This window comes from Plodia interpunctella, chromosome 19 (assembly GCF_027563975.2).
Source record: "Plodia interpunctella isolate USDA-ARS_2022_Savannah chromosome 19, ilPloInte3.2, whole genome shotgun sequence".
Lineage (NCBI taxonomy): Eukaryota > Metazoa > Arthropoda > Insecta > Lepidoptera > Pyralidae > Plodia > Plodia interpunctella.
The window spans coordinates 1,946,707-1,968,013 of record NC_071312.1 but is presented as its reverse complement, the minus strand read 5'-3'; the positions used below and the strand labels follow the sequence as shown (position 1 = coordinate 1,968,013).

The 21,307-nt window shown below is 34.3% G+C and overlaps 1 protein-coding gene across 8 annotated transcripts in view; it reads right to left on the bottom strand.

The window, feature by feature from the left end:
* bnl (branchless) overlaps nt 1–21,307 on the bottom strand; it is a 165,016-nt gene that overhangs the window by 5,978 nt on the left and 137,731 nt on the right. For all 8 annotated transcript variants that reach the window (XM_053759554.1, XM_053759553.1, XM_053759557.1 and 5 more), the window contains one exon: nt 15,165–15,268. In XM_053759554.1, coding sequence (XP_053615529.1) covers nt 15,165–15,268 — 104 coding nt within the window. The remainder of the gene's footprint in view (nt 1–15,164; nt 15,269–21,307) is intronic.

Genomic DNA, 21,307 nt, shown 5'->3' with positions numbered 1-21,307 from the left:
TAAGAATCTCATATTTAGACCTACGAAGATCGTTCCGTTATGCTTCTAACTACTAGGTTTGCTTGCTGCGACCAATTGGCTATTTCAATCATAAATATGTATAAGGTGGCCTTAAGTAAGGTGTACTAACGCATCTTAAATTGTCTCAAGAGCGACCATTAGGTATTCACCGGTATTAAATTCAATCGCTGTGAGAATTATGGCTCGATTGATTTATATAGGTGGCAATTTCTATCAGTTCTTTAGGTTATCGCTCTGGATTCCGATCTTTTGAATCACACAGGGAACTTGTGGCTTCTCTAATGATGTCGGCTTATATAAAGACCTAGCCGTGAACATTTTATAATAATATATAATTTAATGAATCACATATACCTAGATATACAACAAAGGAGATTAGAGATTTATTTAATGCAATTTATTTTTATTTAAAATTTTAAGATTTAGTTTGAATAAATATAACTATGGCAATAATTTTAATTAGTTTTGTGAAAGACTTAATCAAAATGGAACAGAACAATTTTCACTTATTTATTGAAACAAAACGTTATTTTCGCACGGCAATGTCATTTATTTAATCACGCAGCATTAATGTTAATTCACCAATATTAATTTCACATAGTACTATAAATTATTTGTCAGTTGTAATAATTATAGAAAACACGTGTAAAGTTATATCTTAATTAAAAATATCACACGATTCTAAATCTTTTTTGATAGCATCGAGTTGTCATTCTTAATTTGGAAATTCTTTGATAGCCAACGATTTATTTCGACTCTGGATGACACGAACTTGTTTTATAGTGTCAATATTACAATTTATATTTGCATTTATGTTTCATTGTTGTATATTATAATGCATGTGGATTTTTTTGTCTACTTGCATGTTCCTTGAGCAATATAAATTTGACTTATTAGGTACCTAAATTCTTTGTGCACCCTTGAATGCAAAGTTTTGCGTCTTCGTACTAATACATCATCACAAATGGTCATGGTATTTACTATTTTTCATAACGTTTTGGCTCTGTTTTTATCTTTACAAAATTATGAAGTACCTAAAAAAAAATATTATGACTTAAAAAGTAGTATAGGAATAATCAAAGGGAATAATTAAGTATGTGTGTATAATACGTAGGTATCAAAGGCAGTGGGCAAAATTGTATCAACTTTTATTTCTTAAAGTTGGTACTTTTTACAGTGTTGCCTACCTATCTAAATGTGACAATTTTTACGCACTTCAAAAGGAGACTCAGATTTAATTTCTTAGTTTTGACTATGGGACGTGAATATGGATATTCCATTACCTAGATCACTTATTAGGACAAATCACACAGATTGAGCTAGCTCCAAAGTAAGTTCGAGACTTGTGTTGTGGGATACTAAATCAACGTTCAAACATCCAAGACCCGGGCCAATCAGAAAAAGACCATTTTCCATCACGACCCGATCGGGGATAGAAGCCGGGACCTCTCGGTTCAGTGGCAAGAACTTTACCACTGCGCCACTGAGGTCGTCAGGTCGTCACTTATCCTGCCTTACATTTTTAGTTCTGTATCAATTATATTCTTCCAAATGCGCAGTTCATTTACCAAGTCCTAGATGGCGCTAGTTGTATCTTGCTTTAAAACAAAACTATCATATTTAATCTAAATAACTGTTACTACTGTTAATCTCTAGAGACAAGTTGATTACAAACCAAATGAGATGCCAGTCGTTAATGGCTTTGTTGAAATTATTGCGCTAATACGTGTGATGAGTGTGCGCGAATGCTGGTGTATTAACTAGTCAAGTTAGAAGGTAATTTGAAAATATTTATTAGACATCATAGAACGTAATCTTTATTGATAAAGGGTTGAAAAGATGGTAAGCTCCTATATCTATTGGCGTTAAAGGCATCTGTTTAATCATAATTATATTCTAAGTATATTATTTGTAAAAACCATTTATTTTATATGGACACGATGTTGCAATAAATGTTTTTGACTTTGGCTATCATTTCATTATTTCCGGTTTAGTTGTTTAGTTGATGATTTCTATATATTACTAGCTGCGCCCCGGGGCTTCATTCCCGTGGGAATTTCAGGATTAAAAGTACCATATATGTTATTCCACGTAATATTCCGTACCCGTATACTAAATTTCATAACAATCGGTCTAGTAGATTTTGCATGAAAGAGTAACCAAACACATACATGCACACATATATCCTCACAATCTTTTGCATTTAATATCAGTAGGATAGGATATAGGATAGATGCTGTGATACAGTGTGAAAAGGAAGGCAATAAAAAAATATTCTTTCTGTTTTTCCCGAACGTTGACTGGTAAATAATGCTTTTTTAGCATTAAATACGCTCTTTGTACCATAATGGTAAATAGATAAAGTTTGGTAAATAAGTTACCTAATGATCATGTGGAATGTACGTCGTCGTGATTGAAGAAGTTAGGGTTTATTTATTTGTGATAAATATTTAGATAACAGTCGAAACTTGCCTTTGCCAAGGGTTCAAAGGTTCACATTTATCACTTACAGGAAAAAGACGGGAATCGAAAATGAATATGTAGGTAACATTTATAAAAACGTTAGACATTAAATTGTTATCGACTCATAAACGAACGCAGACAATATCCAACCAATTTCAATCGTAAAAAGTTTACCGTTAATAGATCACGTCACAATTAAGACGTGTGTCCAAACGTTGGCTATCTTATCACGTAAGTATTAAACCCTACTTCCAATAATAGCCACAGGACCCTGTTCGGAAATTGGTTCATAGAGTCGGTGGCGTGAATGTGGCGATAACAACTAGATCGGTAATGTTTATCGATGGAAATCTATCGATATTGTGTTCGGAATTTAAAAGAGAAGAGAAAAAGTAACGTAATCGAGTAGTTGTGCGTTTTTAGATAAGAGTAATTATATCCATATTGTATTCGAAATTAAAGAGACAAGGGGATAGTTATGTGCGTTTTTAAATAGAGTTAGTTAACTATGTATAGGTGACGTGGTGGTTCGCTATTTATTTGTAAATAAATTAGAAAGAAACTTAAGTAAGTAGTAAATTTCTTTTAAATCTCCATTATAGAATGATAAATAAAGTGTAACACTTCTTTCTTGTATTGGTTGTAAAAGTTTCAAAGTAAACTATGAATTGATTTTTTTATTATTATTTTGTATCAATTGAACATTCGAGGCAGGCCAAGCTCCTCCTGCACTACACCATTTACCATGTTCGAAATAAAAGATAACTTTTTCTTTACAAAAAAAAATGATAATCACACATCTACATTTCAACAGCCGATACAAGACTACCAATATCTGCCTACCATCCGTATTCTAGTTTTCTAAGTATAAAGTGTTCACAACAAATTCTTATTTCAGTGATTAATTAGTTTATAGATTACCTTTTCATAATCACTGGAGAAGGCACGAACAAATCCAATAAAGCTGTCACAACAAGTAATTACAGTTCCATATTAGCACCGACAAGTCCGAGTTTCTATGTTTTATGCAAATTCTAAGAGTTTCCTTATAAAATAATTTCAATATCTCCTCCTTAAAGCAAATACAGATGCTCATAACATTTACATACGTTTACCGATTAATAAATCGTGCCAACCTTACGGGTCAAATATTTTGCGATCGCGTGTTCATCGATAATCGATAAGGACGATTAGGTTGCTACACTAGTAGGGTTATCGATTCCGATCTTTATGGACTAAAAATAAATTGATATAGAAGATCGCTAGACGATTCCTGACCCTTGTAAAGGATTCAATATGATGGAATTAAATTTTAGTGTCCTTCCTGAGGGCGATATCGAGTCTCGTGTATCAATTTCATGGTTTTGAAAAGAAAAGTCTATGTGACACTTACATAGTATTAATTTGGACGCAACTAATTGTAAGTCTATGGTTTCGCAAAAAAGAAAACAAAATTATAAACCGTGAAATTGCACAACACTTCTGACAAAATTCTCTTTTACAGGAATTAGGTTATAGGTAGAAGATACTTTTTCAACTAATTTAATTAAAATAATTTACATTACTTACACATAAGTACCAAATGCATTCCAAATGCAACCAAATTTGGTACTAGTATTTAGTATATTTTTTTACATAATATATATAATTTCCGTCCAATCACCTGCAATCGTATAACTGTTCCAAAAAAAGTCGACGTAAGTATCAAAAATCAAAACAAAATTACTTTTGTCGAGTGCAACATTTTTTTACATTATGCTAATATCAATTAAATAAACACTGCCTTTAAAACAAATGAGTTCCTACACACTGACATTTGACATGTCTGTGACTATATTTTTCACTACTTTATAACTTGGGGGGGGAGTACATAAATCTCTCTGGCTAGACATGTGTAATTGACATCTTTATTGCAGAATAAATAAAGCTAGCTGGATGCACGTAAATTAGGTTCTGAAGTAGCTTCCTAATTTAGCGTTTATATTTTGTAGGACTTAGTTTTCCCCATTTTCAGATTCTCCTAATTATGGCTGTTCAATGATAGGAAAGCATAATGTGGATAAAATTTTTCAAAAATACTTCATCATCACCGAGAAATCTGTGACCTTGATGTGGTTTTTTATTTCTGGAGATGGAGAAACTAAAATTCAACGGTTTGCTATATATTTCTGTAGAAAATTATTAAGGAATGATGTTTTAATAATCTTAAAAATAAATATAAGTACTTACTTACAAAGTACCAGGACATTGGTCATATTAATTAAATTAATCTACATAATAATTAAGATTTAAAACATTGTATTTGTAAATTTGTTAAAACCACTCTGTTCTACCTAAAACCACAGCTAAGTAAGATATTTTTTTATCAGAAGGGAAAAAAAAATCTGGCCGCTTATTTTCAGAAAAAACAATCATTCGATTGGCGGCTCGCGGCATTCATGACATCACATTCACAGGGTTGAATCGTGTTGTAGAGACTGTTACCATTTCCGAGAAGAGCCATGCAAGATCGATGTGATAGAAATGCGTCAACTCCAGGTATTTTTATGGGATTCCATCAAACTTCCCGAAATTCGCCGCACTTCTTTTTTAAATTAGTGTTACCGCACACAATCCATTAATTGGCCATTTATGTTATGGTATAATATAGTCAAGTCTGCCCATATAATAAAGTTGTTAACCTATCAATTATTTATGATCCTAGCTACGAATCTTAAACTCTAGATCTAAATAACCCTAATTATATATTCGTGTAACGATGTTTGCGTCTTAAATTGCCCGTTATTTTTTAGATCAGGTGTTTGTCTATGACCTATTATTAAGCTATTGTTTTTGACACTTAATGCAAAAAGTAATGTTGGCAGCATTGATTTATCTCCTGGCGGCAAAGTCGCGCTAATAATAGTTTTTAAAAAATGTTCTATCTTTTGTGGTTTAAGTTAGGTACCTAATCATTGATTAATGTAATAATGTAACAAGTTAAAGTGCCGAATTTTTATTTATGGTCACGAATACCTAGAATCTAGCTTCGTTAGATGGCTATCGGTAAGCTGTCGGTAAACCAAAATGTCACGGTGATTTTACGGTCGTGATGTTATAAATCCAGCGGTAATACCTCGATACCCCGGATTCGCTTGGATGTAGTTCGGCTAAAGCAAATTTATTGCTTCTGTAGTAATTTAATTGCCGATTTCTCCTTTCACTTATATAATCTATTTCGTAGAAAATAAGTGTTTAGTTCTGTAGGGTGCGATGTATAGAACACAATAAGCTACTTGCGACATAGGTACATCGATTATAAAATGTTTTCGAAAAATATGCGTAATACAAATGTTATTAATTATCGTCGGAGTACTTTTTCAACTAAAATTTGATACATAAGGTATGCGAGTGAAAAAAAAAATTTTTTATTCCTATTTCTAGATTCAAAACTTATTTTTTGTTTTTATTGAATTTGTGTTCTTGCATTGGAATAGAACAAAGGGCGTAAAAATAGAGAATGAAGCGATAAAAACTTTACGATCCATAGTGCGATGTGACAGTGATCTCCACTAACGTTTATGGGAATTTAAAATCTCATATTAGGTTCCCGGACGACTGGGACAGTGGAGTGGAGTTTATTATCTGTTTCTATTTTTTATCTGTCCAACTTTATTATGGAGCGTAGAAGTTATTCTTGTTACTTACTTCAAGTCAAATGCGAATGATATTTAAGCCCGAGCCGTTATTTTAAAAGCATATTGTATTTCCAAAAACAGAAGTAATCTGAAAAATATTAATTCTGTTGAAAAACATCATTATAAATATTTTGACACCTTTTCGGTTTGTTTGTATGGAGTATATTGACAAATTTTGGTCAAAAACATTCAACTTGTCAATTTGTCAACAAAGTGTGAACAAATTGTAGTAAATAATATGGATTAATTAATTCGTCCCATCTGTCACTTCTCCACTACACGACGTCCAACTACACACTTTGTTTTGCCAAACTGCATATTGTATTCCCGACACAGCTGTCTTGAAAAAAATAATCAACAATACACACGGATCCTCACTATTCCGTGTTATCGATAAATATACATCGAATTCAGAACTCGATATCATTATTAATCATTAATAAATTTATATCGAGTTTATAATCTGATAATCTTGGAGACGCGGCTTCGTCCTTACATTTCTGTCGCCATAAAAATGTAGTAAAAAATGTGGTGTCGATATTTTTATACCGTCGACGTCGGCTAATGAGAGAAAAGTATTTGATATTGTAAGCGGTATTAAATACTCGTAACGTAGTGTGACGGTATTTTTCTTTAGTTTGATGTTAAATTAAAGTAACACTCATTTTTTAAGCGGTAGTGGTGTAATGGTTAAATACACTCGCCTGTGTACCAAAAGGTCCCAGATTCGAATCCTAATCCTATCCTGAGTTTTCTATTGGTATATAGAAAATTTGGTGATCGATGAAAACTACTATACATGAGTCAGATTGGTATCTCACTCATGTATAGTAGTAGTTTTCATCGATCACCACTTGCTTCTGATGAAGGAAAACATCGTGAGGAAACTTGAACTCTAGTTGATTATAAACTTGTGTGTGAAATGAAGAAGGCAATGGCAAATGACTCCATTAATAATGCCAAGAAAGTCGTTGTGTGTGTTCCATTCCACTTACGTGATGACCCCGATCCTAAGTCGTTTGGAATATCACTATGAGAAAGAATAAACAAACGTCACTAACTTTAATGTTTCGATAATATTGTTCTAATTCCTTAACGTAGTAACAAGCGAATTGATACATTACAATAACCTAAGTAAACGAAGGATTAAACACGTGTAGGTAAGTTCATTTAGCAATTATTCTGAGCAAACCTATAAATAAGCGGTAAATTAAAGACATATTTGTCCCTAGGAAGTAATACGACTAATAACAAAGGTTGTAGTAAAATCAAGAAGTAATCTAAATGTTAATTTTATATGAGTTATGACTGCGAATACAAATTATTCTACGTACGGAACAAACAAGCTTATCCGTAATTAATATATTTGACAAACCTTCGCTTATTTACAATATAAATAAAACAATTTTAATCCCATCAACGTCACAAATACTTTAAAAAACACCTATAAATTAAAATATTTAGGGAAAAAATAAATTCCACACGACAAAAATCGAACCATAAATATAGGATAATATTAAAACATAAAATAGGGGTAAACAATCGTAAATAAACATCAGATCTAAAACACACAATGCGATCGTTAATTCAAATATAAATTATGTCTATTTTGTGAGCCGTTTTACACTTTTTTTCTTCGGGTATCGTTTTTTTTTGTGGCAACATTGGCGGCGCCCGTGGCGCGGCGAAACCCTTTAGTCCGAATTTAAATTTCGAACTTTTTTTCGTTGACTGACTAGGGTTGACACTGGCTTTTAAAAGTAAAAGACGAACGTTCGATTTGTAAAATTATTTTTGGAATGTTATTTTAAAATCGATAAAAGAGATGTACGATATGTTAAGCTTCATTTTTCAAAATAAATTCAAATGCTAGATTTTTTATTACATGTCTATTGTTTTTCCAAAACAAACCAAAACTACCTATACCTTTGAATAAATTCTGTTTCAAAGGAGCTATCCTTGATAGTTGAGTTATTAATCCTTTTCTTATTTTTATCTACGAGCGCTTTATTTCCCTCTAAAACTACGACTATTGTCATTTCTGGTAGCGATTGTAACTCCTGGCGACATAATGACCTAAAGTGGCTATTTTTATACGTCAAAAATGATCTAGTTACTTTTTTGTTAAGTCAACTCTGCGATAAAAAAAATACTTTGATCCGTTGCTCCATAACTAATCGATTCGTGATCTACGTTAACGGGAATTCTAAAAATGATCTCGATTTAGAAAAAACTACATAGGGTAGGGATAAAATGCCGTACTTCTCTTTTTTCTGCGCATAAGTTAACATCAAAGTAGACAGATGCAATCAGCCTTAAGCGGTTCTTCAGCGATTTTCGCGTTATCAATAGATAGAGTATGTGAAATATACACGGCAAAGCCGCGGTTTGCCAGTAAACTGATAAAGTACGCAAACAGATTTCCCATGTCACTTAGCTGGCGCTTGCGCAAGGAGCTTACAAAAGCTTACGCGCGTAATCTGCGTATTACGTGACGTGATAAACGGTGCCGCCTTTGTAGACGTAGCTTTTTTAATTGGGTCTCCAGTACGTGGGCTATTTATAGACGGTTCAAGGAAAAAGATAGCAATTTTAAGGAAACGTCCGAGAAATCAAAAAAGGCATTGTGTAGTTTAATAGTTTTGTTTACATTATAAAACAAATAACTGTTTACTGTTTTGTTTTTTGAAGTAAACACATAAATTTAATACAAAACCTTATTTCAGTTTTATATCAGTTTCATGCATGCATATTCTCTAATCGATCTTATAATTTAGCAAATTAAAATAGACTTAAAAATATCTAATCTTTTTCTATCTCTTTTTTGCACAATACGAGTTTTGCTCGAATGATTGGTTGGTCAAAATCCCCTATGTGGTCGACAATTCCATCTCCCGATATAGTTTCCCTTTCCTACTGCAAATTGTTGAAGTCTGGAATTTCGTATTTCTGATATTTCCAGAAAATATATAGGATCTTTAAGTCAAGAGGGAAAAGGCATTATGTGAGACCTTATCTCTACTTCCCATTAGGCTTGATAGAGGTCAAACGTACACAAGTTTTTAATAAAAATATATATTATGTACCTAATGTAATAGAACATAAAACATGTACATCTCGAGTACTATAGCTTTAAAGTTATTCGAAAAATAAATTAAACGTGTGCATAGATATGTTTAGTTAGCAAATATATGTTTCCTTTTGAGAATTGAAATTGAGAATTTATTTTTTCTTTTTTTTTAGTCTATGTGCCAGATGCAATTTAATGTCTGCGAATTGTCTCAAACTTGATTCAAATCATGAAAGATGCAAAGCTAGTATACACTGATAAAACTCATAAAGAAGGAAGTCGGGTGCGACAAGTAGTTGTCACAGTAATCCGGATGATTGGACACAGGACAGGCTCACTGGCACCGTTACTAATACTTGATTCGTATAAGTTGTGGCACTATGAGAAATATTAGACATTTTATTAGATATACGCTGAATTATTATTTTCATATGATGATATAATAAGATAATATTGTCAATATTAATTACCTGGGGCAAGTGGCTAAATACCGTACCACAGGCATTGTGGTGGGTTACAGTTAGTCCTTTAGGCGCGATTGGTGCAATTCGCGATAGGTCCAATTCGCCTAATTCGCCAAGTATATAATAGAAACTCGCCCTTGGTTTTGCATGGGTATGAAAGTCAAAACGCTATTTTAAATAGAAATAAATAGAACTCTCAGTGTATTTCACACTTTACGAGATACTAGCTAAGCTTTGAAAGGATACGTCTTCCGTAATCTGAAGACGACGTCGGAGACGAAGACGATTCATGATAAATCGTTACAGCACCCCTTACTATAGCACTCTGTAAGCCTACATTATTCTGTTAATACTATTTCTTTCTTGACACAACATTGCCTTTCGTATATATCTTAAATTAAATAAATTATGTCCACTTTTACACATAGTATTTTGTGTAATAAATTTGAAATTAAAATCCCTTAGCAATGGGGGGGGGGTGAAATTGTGTATGAAAAACTCCGACCGAAGATTCTTATAATAAATAATTTGAATGAAATAAAGGAATTAATTTGACTAAAATTACCAAGGGACGACTGTCTGCATGACTGACATTCCTATGGTCACTGAGGGGTGCAAACAATACCTTTCGGGGTTGAAATGGTATTCACGATTTTGATCTTGGAATTTGTAATTAAAATCTTGATTGGAGATTTATTGCACCATGAGATATTGTCATGGAGTGCAAAAAAGTGTGTCTACAAACTAGTTTTAACCATTTAAACTAATAAATAAATATATTAGGACAAACCACACAGATTGAGCTAGCCCCAAGGTAAGTTCGAGACTTGTGTTATGGGATACTAACTCAACGATACTATATTTTATAACAAATACATATATAGATAAACATCCAAGACCCGGGCCAATCAGAAAAAGATCGTTTTCCATTATGACCCGACCGGGGATCGAACCCGGGACCTCTCGGTTCAGTGGCAAGAACTTTACCACTGCGCCACCGAGGTCGTCAAATAAATCGATGTTTTTACACTAACCATGTTATTCATAACAAAGTTAAAGAATATTAGCTAAAGTATGTTATGTCTCTTTTCATTATAAAGTATTACAAAGTGCGATAGTGACAATACATACTTTTTTCTTCTAAAGTTTTGACAGGCTTCAGTGCACTTTGTGCGACTATGTCAGCCTCATGGGGGATCTCTAATATAAACTTATCTAGCTTTTATAATGCTTGTCCACAAGATATAAATGGATTTAGCCTCCTGTGATAATGGATTGCTCAACACTATGTTCAGCAATCCATTACACACTTTGACTAAAAATCTATCGCGCAGGGCAGAATATCGACCACATTCCAGCAAAACATGTATCAAGTCTTCCTCCTTGTTACACACAGTACACAAATCTGACCGAGTCACGCGCATCATAAGAAAGAACACATACATACTTTACATACATACATACTTTAGCTTATAGTATGCTTTTACTATTTTATGAATAACGGTGTTTTTATGAATAAAGATGATGTGTTCCTAACCTTGTTTGTAGGGGGTAATCTGCGGAATTACTCAACCGATTTACAAAATTCTTTTATTAGCTAGGAAGCTACAAATCTGATACCAGTGTTATAAACAGCATACTTCTAAGAACAAGGGTAAGTTTAATACTGACAACCTAAATTTGTCAAGCAGCGATATTCAAAATTAATTTTAAGAAAAATATACTTCCTCCAGATCTAAGCATTACCGTTACACAATCAATTACTTACAGATAAAAGCGAGCACTTAGAATAATAAAATAATAATGTATTCTTCAAACAATTCGCCCCCTATCTAGGGCCACACATCCACCTATGACAAATCGATTCTTCTAGCGAGCGTTAATGAATCGAGAACTCGCTGATTAATGGTGTCACTACATCCTTATCGCCTTGTTGTTAGTGTAGCGCCTCCTTAATGGGATCACCCTGGATTGTACTGCACGACCAAATTGAATAAGCCCTCTTTTATTCTAAATTAGTTAGGCGCTAGAGGTCTTCTTAAACTGTACGGTTGTAAGTGTATTCCCGCCTTTGCGATTAGCGGGTGTCTTGCTCGATTTCCGAATTGCGTTCCATTTTTCAAATTGTATTTTTGTTTAATTGCTTAGTTTAATTGATGGCCATTTCGAAGCATCGTTCTTTTTAGAGAGTTAAATGTTTTTTTTTTTTCATTACGATTCATTTATTAACATCAAGTTCTAAGGTAATATATAAAAATGTTTACATAAAGATAATTTTTGATGTTTTAGCATGGCGGCGTAGTCAACTGTAAAGTTAACGATGTTATCTGAAAATTTACTAGAAAACATTTTTTCCACATGACGACATGTTGAAGGGTACAATCACATTAAGCCATAACATTTGAAAACAAAAACAAAGTCGTAAATGTCATTTGTAAAGATAGATCAAGGGAAGTGTATCCAAATTGCCGACACGAAGGGTGAAAACGGAAGATTAATGTTTCGGTAAACGTTTTCAATGTATTGAGACTGTCGTCTCGCTCTGACTGGCGCGTTTATGGATACGTTAATTTGATATTTTAAATCTATATTCAAAACAAAAGCAAAAATAAAACTGGTTCTTAAAAAAAATCTACATTAAGTATACTGGCAACTCGGACATATTTTTAATTATTGTCTCGGGTTGAATGCATTATGATCTCTCTGATGACAATAAAATCTTGTGGCAAAAATGTCATTTTTATTAAAAACTTTCTTGGAATGGGATAACAAGACGTTTGAAATCATTGTAATCATGTCACAATATCTCAAAATTAACCGTACGTCATTCATTACGAGTTTACGACACAAAATTGATGAGTCATTGTGTGTAGTCAATAAATAGATCATTCGGATCTATAGATCTGTGATCGATCGATATCCTGAGAGAAAGTTGCGGCCAGTAATCAGGTTATTGTGGTGTTCTGCGTATGAATGCATGATTGAATTTGTTATGTATTAATAGATTCATTTTTATGACAGTTTATAAAATAGATTACGATCTAGTGTCATAGTCTTCCCACTATCATGACAATCTCTGGCCATGAACTAAAGATTAACCTTTTTTTAAACTAGCGGCATATCCCGGCTTCGCTTGGGAAAAAGCATAAAAAAATATAGGTACATCTAAACCTTCCTCAGTAATCATACTATCAATTGGTGACAACCGCATGAAAATCCGTGCGTCTGTAGTTTTTGAGTTTATCGCGAACAGACAGGCAGACAGACGCAGCAGAGGAATTTGTTTTATAATATGTTGTACGGATAAGGATTAGGCTGTCAGCCTTTTACACAATATGTGTTTTGTTATTAAAATTTAATTTATTTTTAAGTTCAGTTTACGTTTTTATTCAAAATGTTATCAATGTTATAAATAACTCAAATATAGTTGATATTTATTGTATTCTAACAGTAAATTTATGAATTTTCTATCATAATAAATTACATATTAATAAATACAAAAACACCCCTAAACCTTCCTCAGGAATTGTACTATCAGTTGATGAAAACTTGAAAACAGTGCAAAAACCCGTCCGGTAATTTTTGAGTTTATTGAGTTCCTACGCGCAGGGGGACTTCCTTCTTCACTATCACTACATAGTATAAAACAAAGTCGCTTTCTCTGTCCCTACATCCCTTTGAATGCTTAAATCTTTAAAACTACGCAACGGATTTTGATGCGGGTTTTATTTATATATAGTTTGATTCCTGAGGAAGGTTTAGGTGTATAATTTATTGAGGTTTTCCCGAGCGAAGACGGGACGGGCCGCTAGTTTTATAATATGTAAGGAAGTCCTATCGTGTCTGTCCTATTCACAATCGAAGATGCAAACCAATCAGCGATAAACTTTATATATAACGATCATCAGCCTATTAAGCATTATAATATAAGCATTATATTTATAAATAACCGTCTTTAAATAACTCGTTTCGTTACCAATGCCCGGTTGCATCATATTGCGAAGATTTGTGGACAGTGGTCGAGTGGACTCGGTGAAATCTACACCTTCTCACTCTTAGCTAGTAGTTTGTAGCTTTGGTAAGTATTATTTAATTTAGAATATGACGTAAAAAGTGCCTGTGAAGGCCTAGTGAATAAGTGATTTGAATTGATATTCACGCATGCTTGCGGTTGCATTCGGAGATGTGAAGCGAAGCTTGGGATGATTCGGCTGTGATTGTAACAACTGACTACCTGTCTGACGTCAACCCTACTTGAGAACATTTATACTAACAATCTAGCGCCCGACTGAAACTATGGAATCGTGATTTTTGTCTGAAACCGAAACTTTCGGTCAGTTACATTTTTAACAACGAAAAAAAGTAATTTTTGTTTACACCCTAGACTAGAGAAACCTATTAATGTAAACTAGTGGCGACTGGTGGAAAGTTTCGGTTGCGTTATTAGGCGAAACAGAAACCGTAGAAAAACTAGTTTCGATTGGAAACTGAAACTATAATCGAAGCCAAATGTTCGGCAGGATACTATAATGATCAACAAATCTCGATATATCACCACTGCTACCTTAAAACATGACAATCCGAATCAACAATGCAGTCGGGTAGCTCGCCTCAACACTCGCCACTCTACTCTCCCAGTGTGAACGTCTTGCGTTATAAGTAAAGCAGACGCGTGTTTCCGATCATTCGTCACTTTAATTGCCGTTGATCGTTTATTATCGCTTGTTGTTTTGATTTATGTATATGCTAAATATTTAGTCAATCTCTCAACTTCGCGCGTGCCGTTGCATTCGGCAGCGACACCGCGAAGCCCAACGTAAAAATATAAACATTAAAATTTCGAAAATTCGACTGTAATTTTACAACCGCCTACGTGTCTGACGTTAACCCTTTTGAGAGCATATTTCATAGAATTTCAAGAAGTGGGCCCTCAGACTACACGCACATTTTTAGGAATGCTATGGTTGTCTATCAGATGCATTTCAGTTTAGCGCGAGCGTAAGAGTGAGGTTCACTCCATATCCTCCAGTGGCTTTCGTATAAGGCGTCTAAGGCACATATACACCAGGCAACAATATCATTCCCAAGAAGGGTTGACGACAGGCAGGCGGCCGGTTGTAAAATCACAACCGAATCTTCAAAAATTTTAACAATAGAATAGTCTTTATTGTGAAAGACACACACATGTTAAGGCTTTTTTTACACAGTGACACATATGATTAGACAAAGAGAGGTTTATTTGGTACGAGCTGCACCTCGGGGCTTCGCTCCCGTGGGAATTTCGGGACAAAAAGTACCCTATGTCCGTGATTCAAACTACATGTGTGCAAAATTCCAAAAAGATTGGTCGAGCAGGTAAATCGTGAAGAGGTAACAAACAAACTTTCACATTTTATAATACTAGTTAGGATTAGGATTTGGATATAATCCTTCCTTACAGAAGTTGGTAAGCAATAAAGTTATACATACATGAGCGTAGTGGAACCCGCAAGCATCCATGCAGAGGTAGAGGCACGTGTACACCCCCTGGATCGTCAGGAGGCCGACCTTGTACGTCGCACGCTGAAGTATCGCTGGAACAGACAGACATACATTACAATCAGAAGATCTATATAAAAAAAAATATTTCAGACAAAGATAAGCGTTTGTTTGTGAGATTGTATGTTTGAGGCGGATAATCTCCGATACTACCGAACCGATTTCAAAAATTCTTTCACGATTAGAAAGGTACAGTCTCCAAGATTGTTATAGGCTATATTTTAAAGTCAAATATCTCAAAATTCCCACGGGAGTGAAGTCCGGAGCAATAACAAGAGTCATTTATATATTCCCTTCTTAAATTGTCCATTATGTTTATGTGGAGGTCAGCATACCTCTTATATACTTCTGAATATATCCTCTCATCAATGAGCTTCATATCTATCCATATTCTATATTTAGTATGACATGTACAAATAAAAAACATTAATTGTTTTGTTATACATGTCACAATTTTGAAATTAATAATGAGATGAAAAAAATCTGGAATCGAGCGGGAATTGAACCCACGCCTCTGTCTGTCAGTGCCCCGGGGCACTGTCCCTGATAGACAGAGGCGTGGTTCATGTTCCGGAACAGGGACCCGGTCGATTCCAGAATTTTTTGTTTCCATAAATTTATCTAAGTAGTCAGAACTGATGTCTTTCTAATTTCCCGGTTTCTATTTATTTTATTACGCCGAAAACCATGCGAAAAAGAACTAGGAAAACAGGAAAAGCGGGACCTGGGCTCCGACACTTAACGGTTGAGGAAGTAACCGGATAAAACCAGATAAGAGTGCTGTGACGTGTCATGTCACTGATGATTTGCATGGCGTCCCCATTTAACATCGACAATTTTGAAATTACAATCAAATATCTTACATTACATTTATTTTATACATCAGATATGGTAAAAAAATTATGAGGATGATGAAACAGAAACTTTTGCGTAAGTGCTGAGATAAAGGGACACATTTCTGTATACAAACAAAATAAATATCCAACATCGGGAAGATTCACTATTTACTCCGAAGAAAGAGCTCGCTGCCCATTATTGTAACTGATGAGGCGATTTGCACCATTTCAGGGGATTGTTAGAAATCAGGGCTCCTTAGAAATTAAGGGCTCGTAAATAGAACAGCACTCCTTTGTTGACCAGGACTGTCTCGGGAATGCTCCAGGTACCATTCTCATTAGATACGGTGAGTAAATTCATGTTTTGAAGAGACAACGAAATTTTACATTTTAGAAATCATTTTATACAGGAAAATATATGTTATCTTATTCTGAGGGTTTGTGAGGATGTATGCATGTTTGTTACTGTTGTTCTACTGGACCGATTGTTATGAAATTTGGTACACGAGTAGAATATAACCTGGAATAACACATAGGGTAATTTTTATCATGAAATTCCCACGGAAGCGAAGCCGCGGGGCGCGGCTGGTATGTTATATTTAAGAAAATTTACACAGCGCTGTTGGTTTTCAAAATAAAGGAATACTTAAGGCTATTTGTATATCTATTTTCGACAGATAATATTACGTCTTCATTTATTACGGTATAGAAAGAGCCAAGAGCTGCGAATCACGAAGGCCATGTTTAGCTATTTGGAATCGAATTATCATCGAAGGGAAATAAGGTATAATTTACCATATTTTTCTTTAATTTTGTATGACCACAATCGATAATTAAAAAAAAATATTTTTAAACCATAATCGATATTTTTAAAAGTGGATGGTAGGTTGATCGGCTGAACCTAGGTTTAGCCTGGTGAACCTAGCTCTAGCCGGCTAAACCTAGCCGGGCAAATGCAAACAGTTAATTTTATAATTTCATAAACTCAAAGATGTTTTCTCGAGTTATCGATATCTTTTCTCGAGCATAATTTCCCGGGAACAAAGCCCAACTATTTGCTATTAAGGTCCAACTAACGGCCCACAGAATTGTATAAATTCGTGCGTATCTCCACATCTGTATCGCAAAGCGTGCGATGTTGAGATTCTATCTTTATAGCTTTAGTTATAGCTTAATAGAAGCTTAACAGTTAGAATCTTGTTGATTCTCGATCAGATTCAATAGCTTAATGTCGCTTTGTGATCTTGGTTTAACTATATTTTTAGTAAATATGGGAATATGTATAAAAAAAAGCAAATTTTACTGAGTTGCAACTTGCCGAATTTGGCCGAATTTTTGTATCTGTGCTTTTTGTATGTTTGAATGGTATGTATGCGATCGTGGTTATATATGAGTTATCTAGTTCTCTCTGATATTCTGATGATATTATGATATTCTGATGATTGTGTTCTCGGTAGCATTTGGGGCTGTGACGTCGAAAAATCCGGGATCAGCAAGATACTTTTAAATGAGTTATCTACCTATCTGTAATAATTGCAATAAAGTTCAACTAGATAGTGTTTAGCAGTAACTAACCACTATAATAAAACGATTCGGTTGATAAGACCCGTTCACAAAAATGCTAGGCAATTAGGTCAGGTATTCAGATATTTCCACGCCGCGAGGGCGACACTGAAAGTTTTTAGGCAATGCGATTTTTCATTTATTGCCAAAAATTAGAAACACTTCGAGGGAAACGTTTAATGAACGCCGAGGAAGCAACGGCTGCGTTTCAAAGAGCCGTCGAAGTGACCCCTAAGGACGAGAGGGCAAAACCTATTTTGAAAAGATAAAAGTTTTATATATAAATTAGTTTTAACTAATAAAAACTAGTAACTACTTAGATAATTTGCTTACTTTTTGATTTTCTAAAAACTTTCAGTTTGACCCTCGTGTTATTACAAATGTGAAAGTCTATCTGTCATGCTATCACGGGTAAACCGCTGCTGTTGAGATATCTCATCGATCATCGATGAAATTTGGGATATATAAATAGTTAATTACCCGAGGTAACATAGGCTACCGCGGGTACCCAGTTAAAGTACTACCAAGCAGGCAAACAGGTACGCGACCACTTGATGGTAAGTGGTCACCACAGCCTATTAACGCCTGGAACACCAGGGTTGTCACACGCGCGTTGCCTGCTTTATATTATCCTGGGATCTTTTGCCGCAGTGCCCTGTAAGCACGCTGCCTCTCTCACCCTTCTACCCGGAACACAATACAATGGAAGCCAGTGCTTAACAGCAATCTGTTTGGTCGCAGAAAGAGAAGTGAGCGAGGTACCCATGCAGACGACCTTTGAACCAAGGTCTATCACTGGTAAATACGACACTATAGTACGATATATGTGACCCACATTAACATCTGTCGTAAGTATTTATATCAGAAACCACTAGATTATAACTCGTGTTTTACGCTAATTACAAGATAAACTTTATGTTCGTATTTAGCATTAAATTAGTCGTACCTATATAGTACATGTACGAACAGATATAATTATTCTGTTAAGTGCATAATAATTCTACTATATAGTCTATGGTGATGTTGGCCCCTAAACATAGAGGTATATCCATCAGAACACCTTGCCTAGGCACCTTCCCTGGATATTTTTAATTTATAAGTTACTAGCTGCGTTCCTGGGCTTCGCTCTCGTAGGTTTTCGGAATAAAAAGTACTATATGTGTTCTTTCAGATTTATATTCTACACGTGTACCAATTTTCATAATAATAGGTCCAGTAGATTTTGCGTGAAAGAGTAACAAACAAAAATCCTCCCTCACAAACTTTCGCATTTATAACGTTAGTAGGATTTTGTAAGGAAATTTAATTTAATATAATTTAATATAATTTGAATTAAAATATAGTTTAAAATAATTAGAACATAATTAAAAAGTAAATTACTAAGTACCTACCTATTAAAAAAATGTCTTTAGTTAAGTTGCCATTTTTAATTTGTCTCAATATGACTGCAACATGCCTATTAACAATTTAGTATAGTAAAGTTAATATACACGTTAGTTACATTACAATCAGCTTTGTCTATCTATTTAGCACCAGATAAGTATATCGTATTCAAAAGTACATTCTGTACAAAATCATGTGTACCGTGTACACGACAAATTTTTCGTAGGATACCCGATTTACATAAAAATTAAATATTATTTAAACAATATCTGTTGTCCGTTTTTCAGTAATAAATATGCTCTTAAAGAAGAAGAAGGAGAAATCTGAGACCAGTACTTAGTTAGAGTAGTAGTACCATATTTATATATGAGTAAGACTGTACAGAATATAGTCTCAAGTGCCGTATCAGAGTGCCGCCGGCGCCCGCGGCTAAGCAGGCGTCAAGACACAGGGTGACCACACGATTTCATCATATAGGCTTAGTAAGATTTTAATGTATCTGATTTGACTACTTATTACTTACTAGGTGCGCTCCGGGGCTTCGCTTCCGTGGGAATTTCGGGATAAAAAATACCCTATGTGTTATTCTAGGTTATATACTACCCGTGTACCAAATTTCATAACAATCGGTCCAGTAGATTTTGCGTGAAAGAGTAACAAACATGCAAAAGTTTGTGAGGATGTGTAGTATGTATATACGTACACGCATTCTCACAATTTCGCATTTATAATACATATTAGTAAGATTTAATATGCCTTCTTCTTCATAGTCGTATTCCTCATGGCTGAAGGTCGTGGTCATTACGTGGAATGAAACAACAACTTTCTTTGCATTATTAATGGAGTGGTTTGCAATTGCCTTCTCCATTTCACACACAAGTTAATAATAATCAACCAGTATGCAGGTTTCCTCACGATGTTTTCCTTCACCGGAAGCAAGTGGTGGTCGATTAAAACTACTTTATATGAGTCACATTTGTGTACAAACTCATGTGGCACGAGTAGGATTCGAACCTGGGACCTTTTGATCCACAGGCGGGCGTCTTAACTATTACACCACCACCGCTTCATGTACCTTAATATATCTATTAGTTGTTAATTTCATTTTAGTACATTACTATATACTGTGTCCAGTGAGTACCTGATCCAATTAATTATTATTTCACTTACGTATAACGGAGTAGTTAATTTAATTATATCGTCTTGAACACGAGTTCAACTATTTGATCACGAGATCAAATAGTGATTCATTTTGTCATCTAAGTAACACATAAAAATGCATAATGCTCTCAATCTGTATCACACTGACTGATATAACTCAAAACGTATCTAATATTTGTAAAATTTTACGTTTAAATAAGACTTACACTTTATCCCAAGAAACTGCTAAAGTGTTGCACCCCAGTCGATAAGTGTAGAGTATCGATATCTAGTGCTAATTCCCTCTAAAGACCTGTGAATGACGCCGCTTGTGCAATTTGTCGATCTCGTAGTGCTGCCAGCGTAACGACCGCACGATTGATATCTAGTGACGGGAATGTATCGACATTTTTTGTACATTTTTTCGATATCTTTGGTATAGTGATAGAAAGAGAACACAAGGCAGGGGATGTTATCATGAGTAAAAATAATTTTTTTATGCTTTTAATGATTATATTACTTTTGCAATATAACTTTTGTGTCAGTTAGATAAAAATACAGCAAATATAGTTATTTATCTCGCATTATTTAAGCACAATCATCCATACTATTATTATATAGGGGGTAAGCGTTTATATGTTTGAGGCGGGTAATCTCCGCAACTAACGAACCGATTTTCAAAATTATTTCACAATTAGAAAGGAACATTACACAAGATTGCTATAGGCTATATTTTATCTCGAATTCCCACGAGAATTTCCGCGAAGCCCCGGGCAACATCTCGTCTTAATAAAAGTCAAAATGTCCCACAAAATGTTAATGACACATGAAAATTATATTTTTTTATTATTTTTAATTCCTTTTCTTTTAGTTGTATAATGTAAAAAATATTATAGTTTAATCAATGCATATAATAAAACAGTAGAAAAAAATGATGTAAATAAGTATATTTAATATTTTAAAATCTATTTAATTAATACCTACATCGAAATATCGACACACACACACACACACACATATATATATATATATATATATATATTCAACTACCAACTGTCTAATCTTGAATTATTATCGTTTAAATAAGCGTGAATGTAATGATCAGTCGCCCCTTACACATTCCCCCTAGGGCGAAAATCAGCAAATTGATTC